Source organism: Lycorma delicatula, chromosome 8, assembly GCF_047948215.1.
Source record: "Lycorma delicatula isolate Av1 chromosome 8, ASM4794821v1, whole genome shotgun sequence".
NCBI classification, from domain to species: Eukaryota; Metazoa; Arthropoda; class Insecta; order Hemiptera; family Fulgoridae; genus Lycorma; species Lycorma delicatula.
Window position 1 is genome coordinate 20,235,314 of NC_134462.1, and position 25,819 is coordinate 20,261,132.

At 30.0% G+C, this 25,819-nt stretch overlaps 1 protein-coding gene across 1 annotated transcript in view; it reads left to right on the forward strand.

Annotated features, from left to right (window-relative positions):
• Positions 1–25,819, forward strand: part of LOC142329143 (locomotion-related protein Hikaru genki-like) — a 705,478-nt gene that overhangs the window by 233,691 nt on the left and 445,968 nt on the right. Inside the window, exon 2 of the mRNA XM_075373481.1 lies at positions 19,983–20,198. Coding sequence (XP_075229596.1) covers positions 19,983–20,198 — 216 coding nt within the window. The remainder of the gene's footprint in view (positions 1–19,982; positions 20,199–25,819) is intronic.

The following is a 25,819-nucleotide window of genomic DNA, read 5'->3' on the forward strand; positions in this document are numbered from 1 at the left end:
TATTTTAAAAAGATAACATAAAATGTTTTTACAAAAGGAAAATATATAGAATTTAAAATACAAATATCACAACAGAAATAATAAAAAAATTTGAATGCAAAATTTAGAGTTCTTTTTTCGATAATATTTAGGGAAGTTTCTAGGTTATTACACTTATATAAGAGATGAACTTACTTCATAGGCATGCCTCAATCAAAAACTTTGTCTCTTTTAGAGTAAATAATTTTTTTTTGTATTTTGAAAAAAAACAATTGTAAACAAACAAATTAAGTTATTATTCTATAATATTTGTATTATTAAACCATACCTTAGTTCTCTTAAAACATTACTTATGTAATATTTGCAAATCAATGCAGGAAAATTAGCTGTTTAATCCAACTAAAACAGAAGGGTATCACTAAAGCAACGTTACTACGAAAGCAGTGGTATTAAAAAGAATAACTTTAAAATTTTTCCTTATTATTTAATAAAATTAAGAATCCTGAACAAAAAAAAAAATATATATGTATATACTAAAATTATAAATATATCAAATAAGACATTAAATATGAAAATAAAAAAGTCACGCGAGCTCGCGCAAACACACACACACTCTCGCGCGGGCAAATATTATATATATATATAAAATACCAACCAGTTTTTCAGCTACTGCCGGTACTGTGTGTGCGTACGCGTGTCTGTACAGGAAGATACAGCTACCGTTTTTCCAGGCCTGATGTAGCTGCAGAAGAAGTGCAATGGAAGTACAAGTGTACTGGTAATATATGTAGTCTGGAATAGAGTCAGGTCGACCACTCCTGAGATGTGTGATTAATTGAAACCCATATATATATATATATATATTAAATACAAAGAAAATTATGTAGCTTAGTTTTAACCTTCTTCTTCTTTTCCCTGTTTAGCCTCCGGTAACTACCGTTTAGATAATTCTTCAGAGGATGAATGAGGATGATATGTATGAGTGTAAATGAAGTGTTAGTCTTGTACATTCTCAGTTCGACCATTCCTGAGATGTGTGGTTAATTGAAACCCAACCACCAAAGAACACCGGTATCCACGATCTAGTATTCAAATCCATGTAAAAATATCTGGCTTTACTAGGACTTGAACGCTGTAAATTTCGACTTCCAAATCAGCTGATTTGGGAAGACGCGTTAACCACTAGACCAACCCGGTGGGTAGCTTAGTTTTAACCTAAATAAAAAAGCCAAAAAAAAAACAAACATCAAATTTTAAATACTATAAAAAGAAAAGCCCCAAATAAATAGAATAAAATAATTCTAAATCACAGAACAACCACAAAATAAAGTATTCTCTACCCAAGTAAATAGATGAAGCTACCCCAAACTCCAAACTAAATTTAAAATAAAAAAATAATTGGAAGTTTTAAAATCAAAATCAATTAGAGGTTTTTTTTGTGGGGGGGGGGTTTCTTCTCTTTGAAAATATTCCCAAGATTGCCGCTTAAAAAAAAAAATTAAAATTATAATTAAGCAATTAGCTTATAGAGTTACAGTTTATATAATGAAATCATTTAAAAAAAAAAAATTTCATTCATACATATAGTAATCGGATAAATAATGGAATAAATTAATTAGATTTAACAATTTTACGTATTACTGACAGAAAAAATTACTAAGAAAGGCTTTTACCGAATGTTGACTTCAAAGTGAAAAAATATTAATTTATTCACGATGATGGAAAGGATTTGAAGGTGGTGGGGGGAATGTATTAAATAAGTCATAAAATGATTAAGATCAACGTCCACCGTAGCCGGCTGGGCATATATAAGTGACTCAAAAAAAACAGGAACTTTTGAATTGTGTAGTGGCAGCCATGTACAGTTGACAGCACTGCTTTATACAAAGACAACCTTGCCACTCAGTCATCATGGTGAAGTGGAGAGGTCAACAGCCTGCAAAGAGGGAGTTCAAAGTTCCTGTATTTTGTGTCACTCTGTACATAAAATATTGCTGGTGTAATTTCTGTTTCTTTCTATTTATGGATTTAATTTTTACTATTTCTATTTATCTTGTACTTCATCATATTAGAAATAATAATTTTACAACTCCTTATAAAATAAACTTTTTCCCATTTAAAGCCAATAGTCTAGAGTGTATCATTTTAATATGCCACTTTACAGCCCTTTTAATATTAAGTTAAACCGTGTTGTAAAATTTATCCAGCAGAGTCTACGGTCTGAGCTTACTGAAAATTGTTTGTGAAATGTCGGTTTAAGGTAATATAGTATAACGAAATGAGTGGTTAGCTGTTGACAACAGATAGTGACACATTAAAACAGATTGTGAATGAAGTAAAGTAGAAGCCTCAATAACCATTATTCAACATAATTAACCTAGTATTCGTGCTCTAAATGTAATTAATTATTCCAGAAAATACGTATGTAATACTAAGGTTAAATTTATACTAATAAATAGAGAAGTAAATTATGGTCTATTTGATATATTATCATATATTAAATATATATTAAATTTGTAGCGTTTTATTTGCTTTTATCTGCTATTAATTTTGAAATATAATTGTTATATTTTTCAGTGATTCAATTTAAGTAGACTAAATTTATTTTCTAAATTAGCTTTTATTTAATTTACACTTATTTAGAAAAATAATTTTAAATTTATTTTTGCCAACACGATACGTTTTTATTTTCCCGGTAGCGAACAGTTTTTGATTAATTCTTATGTCCCTGATTCACTTTCCATTGAATTTTTGTTTTAATCTTTTAATTATTTTAATGAATAAAACAAAGGTAAATATGATTAAATTATTAATTACTTTATATATAGTATTGGTGTACATCGATACAAAAAATAATAAAAATATAATATTTATTGCATGAAATGAGAATTTCAATATAATAAATTAATGTCGGCTCCGGTCAGCCATGACATTTTCACACACACTATAAATCGTTCATCTCATCCTCTGAAGAAATATCTAACGGTGGTTCCGATGGTTAAACAGGAAAAATAAATGTAATAAATTAATAAAAAAGTGAAGTAAATGTTAGCTGGTGACTGAATTGTAACAATACTTTAGTGAGTAAGAAGGTACAATAGTTATGAATACATTAATAATCATATTTTTAAGAAAACAAATCAATGAAATTACAACAGCAATAGTAAATATAAATATCAGATCAGTCATAATATGAGATACACAATAAATGGTAATAACAAACACAATCATCAGAGATTGGTAACAAGCATAATATTTGCACAGGTCTTAGATCTCTGCCCGCCATGAAGTATAATGATTGGTTGATATTGAAAGAATTTGTTTGCGGTAGTGGTAGTACATCATTAGAACCGATGTACATCATTTGAATGTTTTGATTGTGGCCTTACGTGCTAAGGATTACGTTAATTATTAATATCAATATTATTATAGTTTATATTTTTAATGCTATTTATTTAATCAGGATTCTGTTGCCGTTGTGAATAAGGTAACACATTTAAATTTACATTAACGTTAAAATTCGCTGGTATCCGTAGTTTTTTTGTAAAGTCAAATCCTTTTTTATTGGTTATAAAAGAGCCTTCCATTTTCAGTTACCGTATATGTTTATGCTTCGATTGAGAAATATTCTCATGAGATAACTTACGTGATCTATTTTGATAAATACTGTGCCCTCGTTGCGACAAATAGTTATGACTATCATTAATATTTGAATGATATTATTTATTCTTAGAATATTGTTTATTATTATTGTAATATTGTCTGATCGATACTGTAGATTGTGGTTTCTCAGTAACAAAATGTCTTTCAAAGTTCGACTTTTGTTGTCTCATCTGGATTAGTTGATGCTCAGAATAGCATGAATTATTTTAACTTTCCTTCGATTATGTTTTCCTTTATTGCATCCCCAACACATGATATGTATGAATGAACTTTACCAGTTTTCCTCTGACTGATTTTTAGATAAACAATAAGTATTAATTTTGAAGTTATTACTTTCTAATTTAGAATCATTAAATTTGTTCATATGGATGAGGATTGTGTTTCTTTGAACAAATCTTACATCGATTTTTTGAATAACATTGATAAGTGGAATGGCCTTTACGCAGACAATTATTTTCCAAAAAGGCTTTACGATCATCATGGACAAGTTTAAAAATTCCTTACACTGGTATAAATAATGATTTGAGTTGCAGAACAAACTATGGTTAAAGTTAAATTTAGCATAAAAACTAACAGTATGTTCTATATATTGCTTGTTATGATTAAAATTAAAGCGTTTGGTTAAAGGTTTGGTTATATTTTTATAACGTTATTCTTTGGTTTCGTTTTCTGAATTCATTTGCTTGTTTGAAGTGAATGAGTTAATATTTACTAAAAGTTGTCGTCTGGAATTAAGAAACTCGATAAAGTCCTTAATGGAGGGAAGCCTTTCATTTGATAATTTCTCATTTCGTTGTCTTAAAGTATTATAATCCTACTTAGACGTTAGAAATTGGAAGAAAATAAATTCATATGTGTTGACAGGATGTTGCATTGATTCGAGCGAATTTTTATAAAAAAATCATCTATTTTTTATAGAAGATTTATAGAATCTGACCTTACGATGCAATTAGCATTATCAGATGCACAAGCAGGACGAATCAGGACAAATTTTACATTTCGGAGATTTTGCAGGTCATGATAAATCAGTCCCTCTAATTGAAAAATACGATTTTAGCATTGAAAAATTTCAGAAGGTTTGTATGGACGTATGCTTTTTATTTAATATCTCCAGATTGCATTTTATTATTGATGAATTTTTGCGTGATTATTTCCGTATACGGAGAGTCATTGATTTTGTCAAAATTGGTTAAAGACCAAAGAGGTATGGATCTGATAGTTATCTTATGATAAAATTTTATTAACGTAATTTATCGCTAAAGGTAGCCTAAATACTATCTGATGCTGTTTGGTTTTATTTTATAAAGGGTGGTGAATAAACCGTTCTTAATTTTTGGTTTTTTTGGCTGAAAAAGTCACATTCTTATAGAATTACATGATGCAGTAATATGTCACTTTATTTACGTATTTGCGCAATTTTATTCAAAATTGAATGAAAATAGTTATTGAATGCGGTGTTTCAAATTCACCGCATTTTTAAAAAGTCTAAAATTAAAATTTTATAAATTGAAAGGGTAATCAGGATATACCGAATATGTTAACTGCATGAATGAACGATAACGATACTAATAATTGGTCAGATGTTTTGTTCAGTTTTTTATAAAAATACTTTATTCAACTTTCAGAATCAGTACGTGCTGAATGCGGTAAATTTAATTAATTGCCTTCAGTGTTAGAGAATAAGATATATAATTTGCATATTTAACGTTAATTAGAAGAGAGTAGCGAGTGAAGTAAGCGTAGGTTATGTTTGGCTCAAATTTAAACGTTTCTCTTAATCTATTTGTCTTAGAGATTGGTATTTAGTGATTTTTTTTTAATTTCTAGTTATCGTTTCGACCCCTACTATAGCTTATCTGTGTTTGTTGATATATACACCAGCAAAGGTCCAAATATATATAATAATGTAAGTAAATATTTTGGGCTTCCACTAACGTATTTGGTATGTGTCGACATGACCGGAGAATACTGACATTCTCTAATTTCGGTCTTTCACGGTAACGTATAAATACAGAGTGTTTCTAAAACTGTGAGCTGGCTATACTTTTTCGGATTCTACTTGTGAAACTAAACGAAAAATATCCTTAGGAAAAATGGCAAATTCTCCTTTGTTCTCCCACTGTCACCCATTTTTTATTTTTATATAAAAATTAATATCTCAAGTTAGGATAGGGGAATCACATTAATATTCGGTAAACGTGTTTGTAATAAAGTTTTAAAATTATAAAAACATCAGGACTTAAATGCTTTTGAAAATTACAAAATGGCGGCCATGTTTATTTTTCAATCCGTTATATCTCCATAAATATAAGTTTTATAAAAATATATGTTATTACTAAAATATTAAGTCTTTTATTTTGAACAAACTGACTTTTTTTTTTAATCGGTTAACAAATAGCCGAATTATGGTAGAGAATCGATGTTGTAATTTTGTGTCTGTTTTCATGTCCTTCACTTTACGTTCAATTGGATTAAATATTAATTGTTTTTATTAATTGTTAATTCTAGTATAGTAAATTAGTATCAGATAAAGTAATAATTTTTCAACAATAATAAACCTGGTGTGTACTTCGATAGTGTTTTGATCCCGCAAACGGGACCGTGCGGTATCTGGGACTTCACCTGAATCGGCTTTTGATCTGGAAGTGTCACGTGAGGATGAAGAGGAAACAGCTAAACGCAAGGTACAAGGAACTTCATTGGCTGCTACGGAGGAACTCAGACGTCACCTTATCCAACAAGATATTAATTTACAAGGGTATTCTGCGCCCAATCTGGACTTACGGTCTAGAATTGTGGGGAACGGCTAGTACTAGTAATGTAGAAATTATACAACGATTTCAGAACAAAGTAGCGAATGTAATTGCCGAAGCTCCGTGGTTCACGCTGAATGATGAGATTCAGGATTATCTGGAGCTACCATCGGTTCGTGAGATTGCACAACAGCGCAATGTGAAATACCTGCAGAGACTTGAGAATCATGTAAACCACTTTGCAATTAATCTACTCGATAACAGCAGAGACGTCCGACGGTTGAAACGAGCCCATGTACTCGACTTAGGGACTGCGTAACAGTTTGAAATCTAACACCGTCAAGTTTAGTGGTGTCGTATCTAATTTCTTGTTACTTCTCTTTCTTTTTCTTTTTTATTTGTTATTACTGCTTGTTTTGTGGACAATATGGTGCTGAAATTAATGGTTTGTGATTTATGACTGAGCTTGAAATTTCATATTTGACTTTAAGTTTGCTTGCAAATGTTTATTATGTATTATTTATTTTGGGAGTTCCTTAAGGACCTTCTTATCACGTGATTTTGTCAGGAAACTTATTTATGGCTCCGCAGGAGAGCCGATTGTAATTATAACTGTTATTGAGCAAAAAAAAAAAAAAAAAAAAAAAAAAAAACAATAATATACCTAATAATTACAACAATAAAAAACGAATTTGAAACCGAATAATATAGACGATTACCTTTCACTGGTGAGTTAGGTCGTATAATGAAGTTTTTGCGAATTACTCAATGCAATATTTAATCATTTTAATCCTATTTCAAAAGGCACAGTGTCAAAAACTATCGAACGATTTGTCGGGAGCGATACCGTAAAACAATTTCCTCGTCCTCTTTTCAATTTAGCGAGAGATATTAGCGAAATTTTGAATGATATTATTACGGAAAAACATTCTGTAGTGGTTTATTAATTATATAAGACATTATTATACTAGTATTTTCAAATTCATATGTACAGCAATATATGTTCAGCAAACAGTCAGTTTGTTAGTATCTTCTGATGAAGATTGTTTTGTAATCGAAACACCTTCTAATCTCTATTTTTTTTTTACGTGTTGTAAACAGTTTTGAGCGATATAGTAGTAATTACTTTTAAAAGGGTCTAAATTCCTCAATCTTGTTATATTTGCATTATAGCCGGTACCAGTAAATGGTACTCCTTCGAAAGGATTGGATTTTGTTAAGAGACAAACTGCCGAACTTCTGAATAAATAGTAATTCAGTTTACTTAAAATAAAATAAACTAATCAATATGGAAAAACATTTATACGCAAATTTTTGTAAGAGCGGATAAACTTTTCAGGAATTATCATCCAAATCACTGGACAGAAAAATATATTAACCGCACCATAACTATAGTTTTTTAAATCTAAGTATATAAATTTATGTTTCATATTAAAGGGAAGATTAATATTAAACACAAAATCATATTTAGATAATAATAAAAAATACTAAATTAAAACTATTTCCATTGAACATGAACTTCCCATTTATGAATTTCATGTTGACCAACAGTTATCAAAACAAAATAATAAGAACTAACACAGTTTTAATCAGACACTGACATTTATTTCTTATTATAATACATAAATATAAGTATAATAAATATTTTAATCTAAAATATTTTATAAATAAAAAAAAATCGACTACGTTATTCGAGTACCATTTTAAATATTAAAAACGATTGATAACAGATGGGCTTTTTTGGTGTTGAAAAACCGTAACAAAAAAAATATCCTGGATATTTGAAACACTTCAAAGTGATGCAACGATACTTTTTAATTGATTTTATGTGCTGTACAAAGCAAAAACTTGGAATTAAAATTTCATTTAATGAAATTCTGTCAAAGTGAACGATATGATATGACATTCTGTTACGAATAAATATTTTAAAATTAATTTTGGATGTGTTTTATGATATTAATTTATATTATATATATATATATATATATATATATATTAATTTTGAGTGCGTTATTAAAATTTAAGTTCATAAAATTGTGTTTCATATTAAAGAGAAGATTAAAATTAAACGCTAAATCATATTTAGATAAAGCGAAGTAAAAAATATATACGTACGTATGTACTTTATTTATATTTTCTAATATTTTCAAAAAATAATTAATCATGTCAATTTTCGTATGTAAATTAATTGCTTAGCTGTACAAAATTAAATGATTTAGAAAGAAATAGAAAATAATAAAACGTAAAATCTAGTCACGTTATATTTTGTCTGATGAGTTTAAAGTTTAATAATTTGTTTCATAATAAGGTAAAACATAGAAATAATGTGGAATTACTATAACACAACTTTTAAAATTTATTTTTTTTACCTAACTCATCTTTCGAAAGCAGCAAAAATCTTTAGACTAATTTTTAATTAAATTAAGATCTATATAAAAATAGGACAAAAATCAGTTTTTTTAAACACTTTAAGAAAAAAAAAAAAAATTAAGAAATACTGAAGTACAAGGGCTATTAAAACTTTAACAATTTTACATTTTAAATGTAATTGGTGGGGGTAACTTGCGAAATGAATTTAAATTTAAAATAAATTGTATAAAGTTTTAAAAACCATTTGTTACCACAGACAATTGTGGTAAGATAAAATAAGGGCAAAAATAATTTATGGAGGTTTTAAGGTCTACGGATGTAGGAAATACAGAAGCAAAAACAAACATTAACTTCTTTTCTGAAGCAAAAAATAGCCACTAAAAAAAGTAGTGATTTTCGGGAATGGGCTTGAATATATATAAAATTAAACGTTTTGGTAGTTTGTGATCTATTAACTTCAAATTCTGTAAGAAAATCTTTTTGCTAAAGTGTTCTAATAAAGATTTAGAATTTTATTTCCCCAAAACGCTATTCCCCCCATTTTCCATTTTTTTCAAAATTTAATATATTCTTTATTCCCAAAGATAGTACTTGTCTACCTAGTCTGAAGGTACGAATACAATACAATACCTTGTCTACCGAATACAGGCCAAAACAATACGCACAAACGACCGTCTAATAAAAATAATTTTTTTTGGAGTAGGAAGCATTGGAATACATTTTTTCGCAGATTATTTGCAATTTTTTAAACCATTTGTTTTTTTGTTAAATTTTTTATTTTTGTACTGTCTCCTTTAGGTACAAAACTTAAAAAAAGACTAATTCTTGATTGTATTTTTAACTATGTATTCTGCCGTTTTGCTGTAACTATACGTCTATGTAACGACCTACGTAACATTACAGCATATTTAACGGCTATAAGGACTTCTTTAGACAAATTTTAAAGTTAATTAGGTTATTAGATTGAAGCACGCATAATTAGACCTATCATTAAGTAAGAGAATTGAGGATTTATCTTATAACGAATAATAATAAAGTTTTACAAAATTCGACTCTTCTATTAAAATCATCACGAAATATATGAAGTAATCTTAGCCAGTAACACTTAAATTCAATTTCCTTTAATTCTTTAGAATCTTTCGTTAACTGATTCTAGCCTAAGGAAGCCTTTATGGTTGACTTTGAGAGCTTTTTACTAATATCTGTATAAAAAATGTTTATTTTTTAAAGTATAACTAGCTAGTTCTATTTATAACTAATCATGAATCAACTCATACGCTTCCATTATTTTCAAATTTTATATTTAGTTTACGCAAATGCTAATGGGTTGGTAGTGAATAATTAGAAAATCTCAAGTGAAATTCTTAATAGACGGCAGCTGTATTATTATTCCAACTTCTACAAAGACTCTATTTGAATTTCATCCAGAAATTTCTGATTTTTAATTCCAGTTTAGCTTGGAAATTTTTGTACGGTAATTTATCTTTCATAATAAAATAATGGAAGATTAAGTTTAAATACCTTAAGTCTATAGCCTTAAGGCTGTAATTGTATGCAGGCAAAACGTAAATCTTAAGAACGGATTGAGATATTTTAATTAAATTTTATGCATATGCACCCAACAACATATTTTATAAAATATATAAATTTTAAAATATTTGCCTTTAAAAATTTCAGAATGGCATCCTGTTGAATTGTTTAATCATTAATAGTTTCGCTAATATTAGTTTTATCGACTTATATTTAATAAATAAAATATTAAACCTTTTATTCTGAATAAAATAACACCTTATCAGTTTCAATCGGTTAATAAATAACTGAGATATGGTTGAAATTGTTAAAGTGAAACGTAAAGATTATGCAATCTGTCAGTTGAATATAATAGAAATTATTAATTTTTTTCTTGTGAAGAATTGAAAACAAGTACGCCAAATTCGATTAAAATACCTCAATTCATTCTTAAGATAAAAATTTTTATTGAAAAATATATAAAAATGGCGGATAGAGGGAAAATTAAACGAGATAGGGTATTTGTTAACATGAACTTTTTTGTTTATTTTGATGTTCTGAATTAGTCCCTTGAGTTTGACCAACCCTTTCAGGGACATGATGTTAAACACAACTGTATTAGTGAATCGTTAAACTCATCGGTACCATGATATATTACGACTACTATAGATTGAATTTATACACACTTTTTTAATAAATTGAAGGTAAAAAAAAATTAATTCTATATGGGTGTTCTAAATACTGTGTAACAAATACACAGTTTTTTTTAATTTTATATATATATATATATATATATGAAATATTAACAAAAGCGCAAATTCTTGTACTTAAATATGCATAAAAATATGTCTTTCCCTAAAAAATATGGTCTCAACATAAAAAAAAACTTAAATATCAGTACGTGGTATAATATACATAACTAATGAATTATATATTTAAAACTTGAAAGCATTTTTTTTCTGATGCTATATATTTATTTATTTTTTTTTTTTTAAGTTGGAAATTCATTTTACAGACGCCATATGGCAGTGTCGGGGTCGCTAACAGGTTCCGCAAGATGTTGTTAAATGCGTATGTGTACTGCGCACTACCGACTATTCCTACACCCCTGGCTACCCACCCTTCCTGGAATTTCTGATGCTACATTTGGTCGATTTTTAACAATTCGTTTAGTTACATTACAATTCTATCTTCCGTGTTTATATTTGAAAAAACAAAAACCAAAATCCATTAGTAATTGTGTTATTAACTCTAAAAGTTGTTTTTTCTTCCTAAAGCCACTAAATAAAAAAAAAGAGTATTTTCTCCATAAATTCATAGAATAATATTCAAAATAGAAGAAGTGTACATTAAAAAAAGGAAAATCAAAAATTAAAGTAGACGGGTAAGGTAGAAATTAATTTTAAATTTTTTGAATAAGTATGGAAATAAAAGAAAGATAAATTTAAATAAAATCAAAACAGATTGATAATATACAATTTATGGTAACAGCATTTCACATCTAATGATTGCCACATGTCTATTTTTTCTTCTCAAAAGATCTATTTAATTCGTTTGATGATTGTTTATTTAACAGACATTGATGTTCTTTTTTGTATTATATAGTAATATATTACTATATAATACATTACATCATGGTTAGAATGACAGGTTTGCTTTTTCATGGACAGTATAAAGGATTATGAGGAAAGATTCTAAAACCTGTATCAGTGAAAAGTTATACGTTATAAAATTAATGACTAGAAAAATAATGTAGACATACACACACACATACATACACGCGCACGCGCGCGCATAGAGAGAGAGAGAGAGAGAAGGATGGATAGAGAGTGTGAGAATGTGATGGAGGGGAGAGGGGTGTTAAAAAAAGGAAACCCTTAAATAACTTTTCAACAAATGAACAAAGGATAATGAAATTAGAAAATTACCAACTCTGCAAAATTAGCGGTTGTTTTTAGCTTTGATCCCATAATTTGAAATGAATCTTTAACCAGCGAGTCATTTTTTTCAGATTTGAGAATACGAAGAAATCACTGGTAATCAAATGTGGCGAATACGGGACGCATACGTAAGCACTTCTAAACGTAGGTCATGAGTTTTGCAGTAACAACCCGAGACGTGTGTGTAGACGGGTTATAGTGGTGAATGAACATTTTTTTTTTGGCCAGATCTGGATCTTTAGCCTTATTAGTACCCTTCATCGATCCAGTTTTAAAGCATAATAATATTTTCCGCTGATGGTCCTATTAGTTTATCAGGTCTTAAGTGTTTATTTCAGGTAGTCTTTCAACACCACTCCACAATAATTCCAAAAAAGCATAGTCATGAAATTTTCCTGTACATGAAACTCATCCTGATATTCAATTTCTAAAAATCAGTTCTTTTCCCAAAAAAAAAACTTTTGTTAATTTATATTTGTTGAAATGTTTTACTTCATTCTACAATTGTTTTTTTTATTTTTATCTAAAGAGTTAACCGTATTATTAAACATACATTAACCGGAAACCGTTCCTAAAAATTAAATTTATTGAAAAATAACAAACAAACTTAGAAATCGTTTTAAACGGTTCGGAAAAGTGTAAAAAAAACTAATTTTTTTATCTTCGGAATGAATGAGATGAAAAACGTAAAAAAAAAGATTATTGAAAAAAAATAATAATGAAAAATGTTTTCCCACAGATTGAATGAGTTTTTTTTTTTTAATTTTGTGCATTGAATGAGATAATTTGTGTTAAAGATCAAACAACAAAAGAATAATAAAAAACAGATTAAAAAATACGCAGAAATCCTTCGATAAAAAAAATTTCACTCTTGGACAGACTATAAGATTAAAACTTAATAATGCTAGGCGGTTGCTTCAGAATAATTAATAACTCTTTTCCAATTCAGCGCGCTCAGGTCAAACCAAGAGGTCACTCTTTTTAAAACTGACTGCACATTCTCATTTTCTAAAGAATAAAAATTCAAAATATTTATGGTCCTACTCGTTAAATTATTGCTTACTTCGTCCCAACGAGAAATAATATTACCACAAATTACTGAGCTTTACGTTTAAAATTAACTTAGATGTAGCACAGATGAAAACTAATCCTTCAATTCTAATAATCTGTGTAATTATAAATATTTTTCATCAAAGTTTTCGTTTTATATTCGCTAAATTTTATTAATTTAAAACGAAATATTACTTTTCAAAATCTTATTCTAATTATTTATAATTTATAATAAAATATTTCTGAGTTTTTGATATTTACTTTACAATTTTATTTGTTTTATGGAAATTATATTGGAATTGTTCTTTAAACTATTTTTTTTTAATTGAACACCTTCAAATTATCTTCTTCAAGTAATTTCATTTTTTAATAATTAGATCCTTAAGACAGATTTCTCAACAATTTTTTTTTTAAGTTTTATTTTTAATTCTGCTTTTTATCTAACTTTTTAATCTTCTTTCTTTTCCTGTTTAGCCTCCGGTAACTACCGTTTAGATAATTCTTCAGAGGATGAATGAGGATGTATGAGTGTAAATGAAATGTAGTCTTGTACATCTCAGTTCGACCATTCCTGAGATGTGTGGTTAATTGAAACCCAACCACCAATGAACACCGGTATCCACGATCTAGTATTCAAATCTATGTAAAAATAACTGGCTTTACTAAGACTTGAACGCTGTAACTCTCGACTTCCAAATCAGCTGATTTGGGAAGACGCGTTACCCACTAGACCAACACGGTGGGTTACTTTTTTAATCTTAAATCTACTCAGCCACACATTTTTCAAACTTTTTTCTCATAACATTCTATACTCTTTTTTTAAACTTATTCTTTGCCATTATTTAAGTACCAAAATGTTAATAACTAAGAAAATATAAAATATATTTTACACATACTATTGACAAGGAAAACAATTGTATAGAGTATGTCATTCATGTTCTTCCGGGAGTTTTATACCCTACTCTATTCATGAATATAACGGAAAATGATCATATATACATATGTCTTAAAATGATTCGTTTGGGAGTTACGACTACTGAAAAATTTCGCTAGGATAGCAGCTACCCCGGTGAAATAAAATCGTACTAAAATTTTGATGACGTCAATAAATGGACAGAATTAGGGATTTCCATGATTAATTATGTATTTATTACCAATTTAACAAAGTTATTAGTTTCCAAAAAAAAAATTGATTTTTTACCCTATTTATTGGTTTTCACCCAAGATTTCTCAAACTACTACAGACACGGTTTTGAAACCTATCTTATTCAATTTCTCAGGTGAAAACCATAAGAAATCACATATTCTACATCTTAACTTATGCCAAAAATGTCAGTAGCAGTCATTTCACCGTGATAGCTGAAATCCAAGTAGAATTTTTCACTAGCCGTAACTTGCAAACGATGGATTTTAGGACATACGCTTATATGAAATTTTTCTATCATTTTCTCGAGTAGAATAGGTTATGGAAGTCCCGGGAATACTTCGTGATACACCTGATTACAGAATGTTTCGGGTCGTATTCCCCGAACTTCAGGTGCTGATTCAGGACATTAAAATGAGAAAAAAATTTCATATCGACATATACAATACAGTCAATTCCCGACATTTAAATTTCAGTAAGAAAATTAAAGGGTTTCATTTTGGTTGCCCTCTTCTCTTTATATTTTTATTAAAATTTGTCATCATTTCCATGCTTATTTTTTGTGAACTTTTTTTTATTTCACCAGTAGATTTCATGTCCTCTAATTTTGATATATTCTTACTGAATCAATTTAAATTTTAGTCATATAAAAAAATGAAATCAAATTATACATGATCATTCTTCTTAATGTAAATATAAATGAATTGTCAGCTAAGAGAATTTATTATTTTATATATATATATATATATATATATATATATATATATATATAAAGATTTGTTACATTTACCTGAAAGTTTGTTAAATTCTTCGTCAATCACTCTGTAAATTAATTTCAGTCACATGAAAAAATGAATAAATGAAATCGAAAATGGAACACGGTTATTCTTATTAATGCGATAATGTAAATGAATTGTCAGCTAAGAGAATTTGATATTATTATATAATGTATTTTAATTTAATCCGAAGTAAATAATTAGAAATGTAAATGAGTTGTCAGTTAAGAGAATTTACTATTATTATATAATATATTTTAATTTAATTCGAACTAAACAATTAGAAATAGAAATTGCAATAAAATAAGTAAACCTAAAAACCGTTTTACATGATACAAATAAATAAGAACGGGAATTGAAAGAGAAATAATTGTTGTTTGAGACAAAAGTGTAATAAAATAACGAGTATTATATAAATAGGATGTGAATTAATAATGCAACACTTACGCGGTGGAACAGTATATTACTTTAACTTATAAACTGCAACAACAAGAATGTAGAGTTAACAAAACAAAATTACTTCTTGTTCTTCTATATACTACGTCTTTGCTTAACAATAAATTAAGCAAAATGTTATGGAATTTTACATTATAAGTCTAGCTTTTTGAACTATTATTAGTCCTTTGCTAAGAAACTTAGAAAGAACTAAAATTAATTATTTGAGTTTTAAAATTTCATTCATTAATAAAACAACTAAACACGTAATTAAAATTTAAGTCATAGTATTTTTTTTTATAAAATTAACATCTAAGCAAATGGTAACCGTTTCTATGATTGTTAAACAATTATTATCAGTAGATAATGAGCAAATAATATAAAGAGAAAAAGAAGCATAAAAATATAATATAATATATATTTGCTCTTGGGGAATAACGCATCCGCGTACCTGAGTAATCCCCCACCTTGGTGAGGGCCAACTCCCTCCCGACAGATCTACAGGTTCATATCAGCAGAAGGAAAGCCCCGGAAAAGCTTGACCCAGGCCGGCGGGTATCGTACAGGCTTCCAAACCCAGTAGATGAAATAACAATTGATCCACTGGAATAATTTGTAGAATGTGTTTTGCCAGCAGGACAGCCGGCAACCAGTAAAGCGGAATTACCCCGACAATTCATGATATGGAACAACGACTTACATACAAAAGCCATGGGGTGTTATTACAAAGCCACAACTTTGGAAAAATAACCATGGGTCTGACTACGCATGAAATGTTAATAGCAATAGTACCAGAATATGCAAAGGTATCAGAATAGAGACTTCGTGACCAAAGAACGATTATTAACAACAGAAGACTCGCCGAATTAGAGCTCAGTCAGATAAAGGAAGACGTACGCGCAGAAATGGAAGCGAAACAAAGGGAAAGGGAAGAAGTGCAAACCAAAACAGTGAAAGAATAAGAGGAAGCGATTGCGGACCCGCTGGATCAAGGACTCAGGAGCAAGCATGACACTGCCACTGAAATCTACGCGCCAGAGGAAGCAGAAGAAATTCAACGCCCCGACCAAGCAGAAGAGAGCCCTGAAGACCGACAAAACTAAGAAATAAGAAGTGATGATAGCGATATTTGAATGAACCAACCCAATCAACGCCCATCTTTGCCCAAGCTAAAGGAAAAGAAAAATACAAACTGGACTACACTGATCAAATAATAACAGAAAAAATATTGATGAGACCATATTAATCAGGAACGAAAGAGATACAGGTTGGAATGTCGAAGGCGTGTGACTGGTACAAATCATGCACCAAGGGCGATATAAAGCAAGCGGTTAAGAAAACCATGAACTGGAAAGCTCTAGGGTCGGATCAAATCCAAAAATACTGGACTAAAATCTTCAAGAGTACGCAACCAATGCTGGCTGAAGCCTTCAATGGAATGATCAAAAATCCTAAATCAACCCCCCTTACTGAAGTTATAACCTACATGAAACCGAAAAATGTCAACACCGAAAGCTATGTGAAGTACCAACCCATAACTTGCCTTCCGTTCTTTTACAAAATACTCATGGCAAACATCATAGAAATCATGGTTGACCTTAAACTGTACACTTCTACAGCTTACCAACTTCGATCATTACTTGAGCTGACCAAAACCTTCAGAATAAATATAAAAATGGCGTTTGGATTGGATGAATGCAGCACTAAAGGAATTGAGAAAGGCCACCACGAAAACCTGGAATGATATTGCTGATAAATGAAATGATCGATTATACGCAAACGAGATTGAAACAAATTCATAAGACGAAGCTAAGCGGAAAGAAAAAGCAATAGCTATTAATACCTGCCCCATACTCCTTTTGGCCTTCTCGTTAGGAATTGTTAAATGGTGCAACACAGAGCTTGAAGAAATGGCCCGAATAACAAGAACATCGAGCACAAAGTTTTACTACCATCACCCAAATACTAAGGGGAAGAATAAACAATATTGCGAATATGCATTAAATGCAAATCCAGCCCCTCCAAAATGTAGTAGCGGACAAAGAAAAGCTACAAAAGTGGGAACAAAAAGAAGAGATACACGGAAGGTATAAATATCAGCTGTCGCGATCGCATGTTGACGACAAAATATCGCACATGATGATTGCGAAGAGGAAACATATATGCTTAGATAAAAGACTTCAGTTCAACATCTAAAGTAGGTAGTCGAAGATTATTTGTTGTGAAGGGTCTTTTAAATTCTTTGCCTTCGAATTTACACCTAGCACATCATTAAAGATATCGCCCAAACCGACACCTACTGACGAATCAGCCATAGAAAAGAAACCATCGATCACATCACGGGAGGAGGCACGCATCTCACAGCCCTAGGATACCTCCATCAGACCACCCACCTCGATCTCGTCACTAAGATCAAACATCAAGTAATAGCTATGAAGTACGGAATATCCCACTTAAAAACGCATTATTCGAAATATGAACAGAATCCGGTAATCGAAATAAAAAGAGTAAAGCTCTACTGGAATAAAGAAATAACGACTGAAAGAACTATCGCGCACTGTAAACCGGATATCACACTAATCGAAAAAGTAACGAAAGAGACATTCCTGGTAGAAATCTCTATCTCGATACCGAACAGCCACAAGTTGGACAAAAAGCATAGCGAGAAAGTAGAGAAATATTTACCGTTGTCTTAGGAAATTAAGGAAATGTGGCAACAACAGTGTGTAAATACCAGTCATTCTCTCGACTAATACTGAAAAAACGACTAGCGAAAATTGTAAAATTGCAACTTCACCCGTAGGTCTATTTAGAGGGACAAAAAATATAAACATCAGTATCTACAGCATAATTAGGAAATTCCTGCAATGAATTAGATGGATAGATTGACGAAAACAGCCACGCCTACTATGCTACCAAACAATAGCTAATGTTTGAATTTAAAAAGAATAATAATCCCGACTTCACGTATAGACATGGAGCTTATTCCGACACCCATCTTTTCAGAGATCTTCCTTTATCTTTCTTCTATCTGGTCTATATTTCAGATTTTAGCTGCTAAGCGTTCTTCTGATATTCTATAAATCTGGACACACTGGTTGAACTCATACCGGTTAATGATCTCTAACAGAAGAGATATCACTTCTTGATTTCTCATTTCTTCATTCTTCTTCCTGTCAAACCTAGTGTATCCCGCTGTTCATTCTGACAACTGTACTGAGAAAATTTTTCTTTTCGTTGTGACTCAGATTTCATTGACATACACACATTCAATAATGACAAAGAAAAATAAATTTTCAAAAAAAACGTTTTCGGCATTTTAAATCCGGGGTTTTTAATTTAAGACTTGTAGGCACTTCTTCATATCACCATAAAATAAAAAATAAAAAGTAAGGAAGCAAATGAACAAAAAAAGTGTACTTCAATTTTAAGAAATGGATGTTAATTTTTTGAAAAAAAAATGTTATTATTTATGTATGCATTATAGGCTAATAAAGTTTGTAAGTTAATAAAATTTGCTTAAAAAAGTTTTTTCTAAAATGCCTTTGAAGAAAAATTGAAATCGATTTTTTTTGCGATATCACTCATCCCTCTTAACGGATTTTGAAAAAGAAATTAATCAATACCCTATATATATATATATATATAGAAATATCCGAGCCAAATTTGGAAAAAAATCGGTTCGTTCAATCCTGAGATATAAGGCCAATAGCAATGCGACGTACGTACGTACATACAAACTTATTTTAGTTTAGATGAACTAGCTGGACAATAAAAAATAAATATTTAAAAAAAAAGCTGATACCTCTTTTTAAACACAATCACGAAATTTTAACAATATTCAGTGGAAAAGTAAAAATTCGCAAACATCTGATAACACACAATTTTATTTTTTGTTTTACCCATCGTAATTTATTAAAATTATACAAAAAAAATTCATCCTTAGATTACATAGTTTTTTCAATAAATTTCTAAATGTGTGAAATTTTACTACTTAGTCATTTATTTTTACTGTTTTCACTTCCAAGTAAATGTATAATCAATACCTCAAACCTATTTTTCTAATATTGTATAATAATGATTCTTTTGCTTTTATAAATCATTTATTTTTCAGTTTAAGAAAGTGTACTTGATTTCTTAATTTCATTCGAAATACAAAATATAATACTAAATAATATAGTTACTAAGATGGATTGGTTACAATGAAATCAAATTTAAATGGTAAAAATTATTACTTTTTAAATATAGCACAACAAAATTAAAAATTCAGATTATAAAATCTTTTTTTATGATACAAGAATTTTATAACGGTAAATAACAAAAACTATAAACTATCGTATAATTTTTTTTTATGTATGTGCAGAATGGAAGGGATCAGGTTGTCCACCCCCAGGTTTGACGCTGAACGGGAGTAAAGTTGTGGCTCGGCCAGGTTCTATTCCCGACTATTCCACGTTAGCAGAGGTCAAATTCTCTGCAGAACTTCCCGCTCCGGCTGCATTCATACCAGAGAAGCGACTCTGCAAGATCAAGTGCATCGGAGGTCGCTGGGTAGGACCACTATGCAGACGAGAGCAAGGCCAGTTTATTTAATTTTTTTTTCTTAAATTTATAAGTCATTTATTAAAAAATAAATATATAAATATTCTGCACGAAACTAAATTTAATATTAACAGTTTTAATGTGATGTAAAACAGCCTTGTTTGAAGGTTTCAAAGTTAAGAACTGAAATTTATTTATGTTATACAATCTTCCTTAACAAATAATTTAATTTATCAAGAATAAATAAACAGTTAAAATTAGATATATTTTACGATGAGTTAAAAGTCTATTTACTACTTCATAATTATAACGAAAACAAAGAAAATAATTGAAGTCTCACCATTGCTAACTTCCATCCCGGTTTATTCGCCACCGACGAGGACAGACATCCCCTTCACAGCACCATAGCAAGCGATTCAGAATCCCCGAACGCAGCTCGCAACTTCTTCGAGTCTTCCCTTTCAGTGGGAGAGACACTCAACTGCCTCTTCACAGAAGCCTCCTCCTGTGAGCAATCGTTGCTAACATTCATCCCAGAACCCATCGATGAAACCCGAGACAGGGAGGGAAGATGCTCCTCCGAAGTGTCTCCGCAGCCTTCCGAGGAATCCTTCGGTCGCCCATCAACAGTCTATCCACCTGAGGCCGAGAAGTGCGAGTTCCTCCTGCTTCCCCAGTTGACGCAGATTTACTGCCGCGTAAAGATTCACTCTTGGATTTCCTATCCCGATTAGATTTCTCACCCACGGTCGGGGGCTGAGTGAGATCACTGCCAGAACAACTTTGCCCAGAACCAAACATCTCAAAACAAAAAAAATACAAAATAAATAAATAGAAGTTTGTAAAACAAACAAAAAATCCAATTACCAGGAAAAAGATCCCTAAAACTACAAAGAAACGTAGAAATAAAGTAATAACCAGTAATACAGAATAAAATGTGTCCAAAGTGCGCAAAAAAAAAAAAAATATTCTCAAGATCGAAAAATTTTCTAAGGCTCTGTTTAATTTTAAATTTTATGTTTAATTTTATCTACATGAAACTTAACTATAGAGTGACTGAAAAACAGATCCTCACAAGAACAATACGATTGTTTCTTTTTCATTTTTTATTATCCACCAAGTAATCTAATAATAAAAACTGAATATTTTACATCGTAAGGTCGAAATTAAAATTTGTAACTAGTATACAAGAGTACACTAAACGGAATAGTTTAATTATTATTAACTTCTATTTATACGACACACCAGAAATCTGAAATTTTTGTTAATTAGCAGCTCACGAAGATACGAATTATACTCATTTAGTAATACAAGTAATAAAGTTACTTACTCTATCCTAATATTTCATGTAAGATTATTGAATTAATAATTGTGTAAATGTTTGATGTTAATAAAAACAAATATTTCAGCGATTTTATAACTGTCCACTTTATTCAAAAATTGAAGGATCATATCTCACTTTCAAATTAAATAAGTTTAAATAAAGTGGAAAAAAAAGAGTATATGTAATTTAATAGGCGTACAAGGAAGTCATGTGGTGTCCATATCAGATTTTTTATTATAAAATATCAGTTCATGTTAACATTTTAAAATGTAATTTAATCGCTTTGTTATCATCGAAATCTTTATTTTTACCTTTTTATATTTAAATTATAAACGATTACCTAGATTTCTTAGATAAAGAACACCCATTTCTGTTTACGCTCGGTTATCTGGAATGATGTGATAATCAGTAATAATAAGCGTATAACTGCAATCATAAAATAAGCTGCAATTAGCCATAAAATGTTACTTATTACATTAAATACTTTTGATTATGTTTATAAATTAACGAGGACATGAAACTTTCAACATAATGTTTAAATTAGTAACATATTACTATTATAGATGAATTACTACTTATAGATGACGTAATAATTTTGTTATTGCGTGATTGATTTTATTAAATCTGTGTAATATTCTATACACGAATGACTGATTAATGAAGCATTTAGCCTGCAAACGGTTATGATACCAAATAAACCCAGTTCAGTCAGCCGGGCAAGGTCAGGGCTATTCTACTGCCTTGTAACTGTGAATACTTTTCTTTAATTCGACTAATACCTTTCTTTATCTATTAACTTATTCGATATAAAATTCCTATCATTAGTAAGATTATACCAATTCATTAGTATTTGATGATTAAATTACAATGAAATATTAAAAAATTACAAAAAATGTACTGTTATAATCAAACATAATGATAGGAATTTTTTTTAAAAGTGTCAGACAAAGAACGAAGTTACAAAATGAATTTAAATGAAGGTATTTTAAGTTGGTCACCGTTAAAAGATTTAATTTATAGAGTGTTTATTTAAAATCTACAATTAAGATCTCGTAAATTAAAGGTTAAGAAGAACATTAAATTCAATTTTCTTCCCTCGAATTTTCAAATCACTTTTCCAAAATGGTGGTGACTTCATTTTAAAAAAAATTAATTCCCCGATTTTAATAATATTTTCAATACAACAAATAATTCTAACACTTATTTATTCTTGTAGATTTTCTACTAAATGCCACTTCTCAGGAGCGACATCTTATTCCAGTTGTACTTATCGACAATATCTATAATAAGTTGAACCTAACTTTACAGTGTTGAAATTTACTCCTTTATTGTTTATCGTTTCCATGGATTTTTTTTTTTTTAAAATTCATTACTTTGATTTTTTTTCAATTCTCTTCCCTAAATGTACTCACTATTCCAATAAAAAAATTTAAAAAAAACATAATATTGACAAAATAGTTATATTTTATTTAAATTTATGTAAATAGATTATTTATTTAATGAAATTAACAAATTATTTTTCATTAAAATTAATCATATTTATTAAAATGTAAGAAAAAAATATTTTTTTAAAATAATAGCATGAAAAATAATTAATTATTAGAAAATAAAAGTTTGTGAAAAAAATTCGTAAATATCCGTAAATTTCGTTGGGGTTTCCATTTAAAAGAATATAAAGTTTGTTACCATATTAAACAAATGGGGATTTCAAACGTGCCACTTAGGTATTTTTAATTTACCCAAAAATTAATGAATATTTCACTAATTAAAGTACTTAGTATTATTTTTAGTTTACGAAAACCCACTGGGCACATCCTTAAAAATGAACATTAGATTTATAAATTTAATTTTACTGATTTTGTACGTTTTTAAAGAATCGCACTAATACATTTTATATTAACGTAATCAAATAGGCTGAACATGAGCATGAATGCCGAAGTCCTTCCTTCTGCCTAATGTCCTCACTTTTAACTGACCAACCTTGTCGGAAAAAAGGTCTACAAGAATACACAGATTGGATGTGCCATCTTTTGTCCTACAATCAATCCGTGAAATGCTTTAGGTTTCAGTGTTTTGGCCAAACCATGGCTCGATGTGAAAGACCCCAAATATGCATGTGTGATGAAGAGATTTATAAATGGAAACCACGCAAGGGTACCTGCGTGAACTGCAAAAGATAGCATTCATGCTATTCAAGAACCTGTCCTGTTGCAAAGAGGAAGTAGCTGTTCAGGAAATTAAAACCCTGCAGAAGGTCAGCTATTTCGAGGTGAAGAAGACTGTAGATAACCGTAATACTAGAGTAACAACAATCTATGCTTAGGCATAGGCTACTATTCCTTCTCCAGGTATTGATCCAGACTAACTCCTTGGTAAGCTTGCACCTATTTCGGCTACTATGATAGAATAATCGACAGTAAAATGAAGTTTCTCTGTCATAAGGAAGTTATAAGAACCATCGTCCAAGATTCAGCCATGAGATAATAAGAACAAAAGCACATCTGACCAGAGAAAAACAGATACTAAACAAGAAGTTCAGGTTCATCTGCAACCATGAGATTAGCTCCATAAAAAAAACAGGATGTTTATCAAAACTTCATGAGCTGTAACGCTTGGTACATGATTTAGACCCAATTTGTATATACGGACAGCTCGTATCTGCAGGAATCACATTTCCGCCGAGATGAAAGTTTTTACTAAATATATAACAGCTATCGGCGAGACCAACCGCCAAATATAAGAATTAGAGATGAAGTAGCTACATTAACGTCGAATAGAGCTACGGCCAAAGTGGTTGAAATAAACACAAAACTGCAAACGGTCGTAATCAGAATGAATAACCTGCTGCAGATAAGATCTGTAGCATATACTTAACGAATTTTGATTGGAAGGCGGATGACATAACAGGATTAATTCCTCTGCTTCCCCACCCATACTGTTAGCGGGTGTCTTAAAAGCAAGCCATCCTATTTCGGGGTCGGATTGAGTATATGCCCGAGGAAGAGAATTGGAAAAGTGTCTATTAAATTCAGACTTTATTATTTTAAAAGACTGCTCAGTAATTGATTTTAATGCCAGAGACGGATTGACGTCCTATATAGATTTAACTTTTATATGTGCTTCGATTGCACCGAAATAATACTGTAAAGTGTAACAAGATCACCACGGAAGTGATCATTTTCCGATGAAAATTACAAGGGGAAACCACAAGAAAGTTATATCCCGTCTCCAAAAGATTGTTATCTAATAAGGGAGATTGGACGAAATTTACAGTTAATATTTAAGTCCCTGAAGCAACTGGAGTTATCAAAACTGATGTTGATGCTATAATGAATACTATATTGGACTCGTCATCAAAATATTTTCCTAGAACATCCGGGAAACTCAAATAAAACACCCTTTCCGTAGTGGGATGATGAAATAAATGAAGCTATAAAAAGAATACAGCATGTAACGCTTTCAAGAAACTTCCACACTAGAAAAAATCTCATTGTCTTTAAAAAACACGGGACTAGTGCGAAAAGACTTATGACAAAAACGATCTTGACAACAATATGTGTTATCCATTAACAAAAACACGACTGCATTAGAAGTTTGAAAGAAAGTGAAAGCTATTTATGGTCGTAAAAACTGGACTTTCATAACTTGCCTTCATATAAATGAATTTATACTCCAAACACTATTGCTGAATTATTAGCCAGTCAATTTCAAGAAGCTAGAAAAACGGCTAATTATGATGAATTTTTTAGAAGTTAAAAACAGAAATCGGGGGTCACCTAAATTTCGGAACTAAAATGAATTTTTATGTAATGTAACGTTTAAAATAAAATAACTTGTGAAAGCGTTGGAGAAAACTGATAATACAGCTTCTGGTCCAGATGAAATACATTATATCATGAGCAGACAGCTAAGCACAATAGCAAAACTTAGATTGTTAGAATTATAATCAAATATAGCGGGATGGAATGTACCCGTGGCAATGGAAGAAAGCATATATTGTTCCAATTCCAAAAAAACATAAAAATCTGACCAATCCCAATAGTTACAGCGTCCTCGTTCCTTGACGTGTTCTATTAGAAAAATCCTTGATAAAATGATAAATGATCGATTCGTTTAGATTTTTTTTAAAAAGGCCTTTTATCCTTGCATCAAGCAGGATTTCAACAGTACCATTAAACTATTGATCAAATGATTAATTTACAGAGTATTATATACAATATTTATATCAAAGGAAAACACTTTGTCGAAGTCTTCTTTGATCTACAGCAGGCTTTCGATTTGACCTGGCGTCATGGAATAATGCTAATCTGAATAGCTATATAAAGCACTGATTC